Source organism: Helianthus annuus, chromosome 4 (genome assembly GCF_002127325.2).
Source record: "Helianthus annuus cultivar XRQ/B chromosome 4, HanXRQr2.0-SUNRISE, whole genome shotgun sequence".
Lineage (NCBI taxonomy): Eukaryota > Viridiplantae > Streptophyta > Magnoliopsida > Asterales > Asteraceae > Helianthus > Helianthus annuus.
The window spans coordinates 93762073-93767292 of record NC_035436.2 but is presented as its reverse complement, the minus strand read 5'-3'; the positions used below and the strand labels follow the sequence as shown (position 1 = coordinate 93767292).

General features: G+C 40.1%; 1 protein-coding gene across 1 annotated transcript; it reads left to right on the top strand.

The window, feature by feature from the left end:
* Positions 1-2661: 2661 nt before the first annotated feature.
* Positions 2662-4885, top strand: LOC110875964. The gene is made up of 2 exons (XM_022124153.1): positions 2662-2884; positions 2943-4885. Exons 1-2 carry the CDS (start codon positions 2662-2664, stop codon positions 4883-4885), a joined length of 2166 nt encoding a protein of 721 aa, XP_021979845.1.
* The last annotated feature ends 335 nt before the right edge of the window (positions 4886-5220 follow it).

The window sequence follows — 5220 nt, the reverse complement described above, 5'->3', positions numbered from 1 at the left end:
TGCGGCTGTTTATTTCATTTGGCAAGAGAGAAATAATTGCCTGTTTTCTAATGCTAATGCAAGTGTTACATCCGTGGTTGAGAGGATTAAACAGACGGTCAGGTTACGACTGATGGGATTTGAGTTTAGAGGTAACTGCAAAGTTCATGAGTTGCTGGAAAAGTGGAAGATCGCAAGCAGCGAAAAGGAGGATGAACCGGGTTAGAGTCTAGCATGAGGATGTCATAATTCTTGTGTGTGTAGTTGGGCCGTGTGTTTTTCTTTGTTTTCGGGCTGTTTATTCTTGTACGTTATTTTCATAACTGGGTTGTATTTTGTTTGTTCCTAGGCTTCGGTTTGTGAAGCCTAGTTGGTGTGTCACTCTGGCATGCCGTTGTTCTGATTTGGTATTTATAAAATTCACCTGGGGTAACCCTTTACCCAAAAAAAAAGAAAAAAAAAAGATTGTTGAAAATGATTAAAGTGTCAAATGAAATCCACGGATTGGATTCCTGGTATGCTTTAATTATCCGTTTCCAAAGATAACAAATCAAAGTTAAGTTAATCAATTATGTGATTATGTGATTCCTTTTATGTCTTGTGTTTTTGTGTGATCCAAATTTTTGTTATCCAGATCCTCGTAGAATCTTCCATATCTTCGTATAAGGGATTCATAGTAGGATATTCAAAAGTACTATCTTAAATCTTTAATGGACTTCTACGTTGGAGTTAATGTCACACCCCCAAAATCCACCCGCGGAGTATCACCCGCTTGGGAGCGTGACTGACCAGGATCAAGCCACCAATCATATTGAACATACAAGTATTAAATAAAAGTGTTTGTAATTCAACCAAACCAATATGAAAGGTGTTTAAAAAACATAAGTGCAATATCAATGTTTAGCGGAAGCATATGAGTAAAAGCCCAACATAAATAAAGTATGAAATGTCATAATGTTTAACTAAAGCATTCACGATCCTTGTCCACAACGACCGCGCCTCCCAGTGCAAGCTCCATGTATACCTAACGACTTGCAAGGCATGTAACAGAGAGTCAATAACTAGTTGAGCGAGTTCACAGTAAGTAAGTTCGTAAAAGTAAGTTCGTTTCGTGACATGTGGCTCTACTGGGCCGATAGTATGTTCTATTAGTGGGGGCTTCCCATAGTTGCACATACACTAGACTGATTGTAACCATAAGTGTTCTTCTTAACCAAAGAACAATAGTACGTACAAAGTTTACGTAGGTTTTACGTAAGTGTCCTTCACAAACCGAGGACAGTGGTGCGCGGGGGTTTACGTAGGTTTTACGTAAGTGCCTGACACAACCCGAGGCAGTAGGGAGTATAAGTTTACGTAGGTTTTACGTAAGTGTCCTTCGCAACCTGAGGACAGTGGTGACTACAAGTATACGTAGGTTTTACATATGTATCCTGCGCATCCGAGGACGATGGTAGATAGTCTAGTAACAGTGTAAGTACAATCCTATTCCTTCAATCCCATTCCCAAACCCCGGGAATCCCATGCCTTGGTAAGAGTGTGAACTCACCTTGGTTTGCTCGGTATGTTATTGCTTCTAATGTAAATAAATGATTAGGTCCGTTACACACGACCTAGGGTACATTGCACATAAACTCGATGTAAGTGTTTACGTTAAATTAGGGTTTACTATTCCTTGATGTCCAAACAACTGTGATTCGTGTGATAATTGTGTACAGAACGACATGGCATAGTTTGTTTATACATACAGTATCATCCAGTAACATACAGTATCATATAGTCACGTATAGTAGCATACAGTGGCATACAGTAGCATGTTGTTCCTCATACAGGGTTTTGAACTTGGCTTCATAAATAACTCAGATCTCTAGTGTTAACATCAGTCTCAAACACTGGTGTTTACAAGTAAACTCGGATCATACATCACTTATAAACTCAGACATGCATTCAATTAAGTGTAAAACTCGGACCATGTTTCCATTTCATAAGGTCGGACCTGGTTTCATCAATTAAGTTCGGACCTTGCATAACATCACAGAAGTCGGACAAGGTAACATCACAAAAGTCGGACAAGGTAACATCACAAAGGTCGGACCATTACCCTTTAATGAACTCGGACAAACATCCCCTTTAACAAACTCGGACACCACACAATGTCATAAAATTCGGACCCTTTCAAGCATATAAAGTCGGACCCTTACAAGCATATAAAACTCAGACCCCTTTCAAGCATATAAAATTCGGACCCTTACTAGCATATAAAATTCGGACCCTTATGCGTGCTTGTATATAAATTCGGACCATGTATGTTTGTTAAAACTCAGACTATGTTTCATTCACAAAACTCAGACACTTAACTCCGAGTTACAACATACGTGATTTCCAAAACCTAATCACAGTTTCCAATGGAACAGTTACACTTACGATCAAGAAACCCTAATTTCATACATATTCATTGTAGTAATCTAATCATCAATCAAACATCTCTATCATAACAGGCATCTTAGTGTCAGGCAAGTGATTACACAACTAATCATATCCATTTCACAATAATCAGAATCAATCAATAAACACAGAACTATTGTATGTAGAACTAGGGTTTTGCATGAATCTCCGAGCCCGGATGGGTTCTCATCAGCCTTCTTTAAAAACGCTTGGCCGATTATTGGGCATGATGTATCGATGGCGATCTTGGATTTTTTCTCTACGGGTAAAATGCTTCGTCAGCTCAATCACACTCTTATTGCTCTCATCCCAAAGACGGCTACGCCAGCTAGTGTTACGGATTATCGGCCGATTGCTTGTTGTAACGTGCTTTATAAATGCATTAGTAAGATTATTGCTGATCGCATTAAAATGGCGCTAGATGGGATTGTTCGTGTGAATCAATCCTCTTTTGTTCCAGGCAGGAAAATTTCGGATAATATTCTCCTAACCCAAGAGTTAATGCACAACTATCATAGGAACTCGGGCCCCCCCTAGATGTGCTTTCAAAGTGGATATCCAGAAAGCGTATGACACGGTTGACTCTAAATTCTTAAAGGATATTCTGCTAGGGTTTGGTTTCAATGCTCGGATGGTGGATTGGATTATGATTTGTGTGGGTACGCCGTCGTTCTCAGTGTGTATTAATGGCAATGTGCATGGTTACTTTAGAGGTAAGAGTGGGTTAAGGCAAGGAGATCCGTTATCCCCTTACCTCTTCACGCTGGTTATGGAAGTTCTGACAACCATTTTGAAACGCGAGACATCTCTTGATTCTTCATTCAGATTTCATAAAAGGTGTGAACGTCAGCGAATTATTAATCTGTGTTTTGCAGATTACTTGTTCATTTTTGCTAGAGGGGATTTGGATTCAGCCAAGTGCATTATGCTTTCGCTATCTAAGTTTACTAAAATGTCAGGTTTGATTCCTAGTATTCAGAAGAGTACGGTTTTCTTTTGCAATGTAGCTAGTAATGTAAAGAATGCGATTCTGAATGTGCTGCCGTTTGTGGAGGGTTCGTTACCGGTTAAATATTTGGGTGTCCCCTTAGTATCCACGAGACTTCTGTACAAGGATTGTAGTATCCTTGTGGAGAGATTGGAGAAGCGTATTATGAATTGGCGGAATAAAATGCTGTCATTCGCAGGGAGATTACAGTTAGTTCTGTTAGTTCTTTCCTCGATGCACATTTATTGGGCTTCCGTTTTTATTTTGCCAACTCGGGTGATTCACGATTTGGAGGCGAGAATGAGGAATTTTTTATGGACTCAGGATGTTTCGTTCCAAAGAGGGAAGGCTAAGGTTTCATGGAAATCTGTTTGTCTTCCTAAATTTGAAGGTGGGCAGGGTATTAGACGGATTGGAGATGTCAACAAGGCTCTTATGGCAACTCATATTTGGAGCATTCTCACTAAACGTAAGTCGCTTTGGGTTGACTGGGTGTATGATTACAGGTTGAAAGGCAAGAGTTTTTGGGTATGTAAAATGCCTGCTAATTGTAGCTGGAGTTGGCGAAAGCTCCTTCAGCTAAGGCCTTTGATGCGGGATCATTTCAGGGTTCAAATCGGGGATGGGAGAATGACTTCAGCCTGGTATGATTCGTGGTCCGATGTGGGGCCGCTGGGCAATTTCATTTCTCCTAGGAGAATAACAAATGCAGGGTTTCGTTTGGAGGACTCAGTTGCGGACGTTTATGATAATGGGGAGTGGCTATGGCCAGCCGCGTGGCGGGATATCCTTCCGGTCCTTATACAACTTGATCCGATCCAGTTAAGTCCTAATAAAAGAGATACAATCAAATGGAAGGATGGGAATACGATGTTGGAGGTATCTGCTTCGAATATGTGGCAAACGGTTCGACATAATGAAGCGGAAGTGGATTGGAGCAAGTTAGTTTGGTGTGCTAAATGTATTCCTAGGCATGCGTTTCTCATGTGGCTGATTATGAGGAAGAAATTGCTAACCCAAGACATTATTCTACAGTGGGATTTATCTCGCAGGAAGAATATGAATATGATGTGTTGCTTGCTTTGTTATGAGAATCATGATTCTCACAATCACTTATTTTTTGAGTGCAAGTGCTCATCGAAAATATGGAGTACGGTTAGGCAAAAAGTAGGAATGGAAGATGTTGATCCAAAGTGGGATGATGTGGTGGGATGGCTTTTAATGCGTGTTAACTCCAAAGCGGCCGGTATGTATGTCAGCAGGATTTTAGTAGCGGCTACTGCTTATTTTATTTGGCAAGAAAGAAACTCTAGATTATTCAAGAATCATTTAAGACCTCCAGAGCAATTGTGTCAAGTAATATTGGATACGGTTCGGTATAAACTCATGGGAGTTCGGTTGAAGAGAACTGATAGAGTGGCAAGGCTGTTGCAGGATTGGGATATTCGTGATGATGGATTCGAAGGTGGCTGATTAGAGACTCGAAGTAGAGATTCTAGTTCCTTAGACTAGTGGTTGTTTTTTGGTTTCTTGTATTGTATTTGCTTTTGCTGGTAAACTTTCATGAGGCATGTCTCATGATTGAACTAGTGTAGGCTCTCTTCACTACTTGTTTTATTTTGGTTGTGAATATATAAAATCACCGGGGTAACCCTTTACCCAAAAAGAAAGGATTAACAACAAACAATCATTAAATCATTAAACATTTACCTTAGATTGATTCTAGATGGATTGGGAGATCAAGATTGATGCAAGAGAACTTGTGTAGCCAAAAACGATAGCCAAGAATGATGAGAGGAATGGTTGTA

What these genes read in the sequence shown, in the direction of transcription:
- LOC110875964 (XM_022124153.1), top strand. Translation starts at nt 2,662, where the DNA reads ATGGCGATCTTGGATTTTTTCTCTACGGGTAAAATGCTTCGTCAGCTC. An exon ending in TCAATCCTCTTTTGTTCCAG is followed by an intron (nt 2,885 to 2,942) that starts GCAGGAAAATTT and finishes CAACTATCATAG; the next exon opens with GAACTCGGGCCCCCCCTAGA.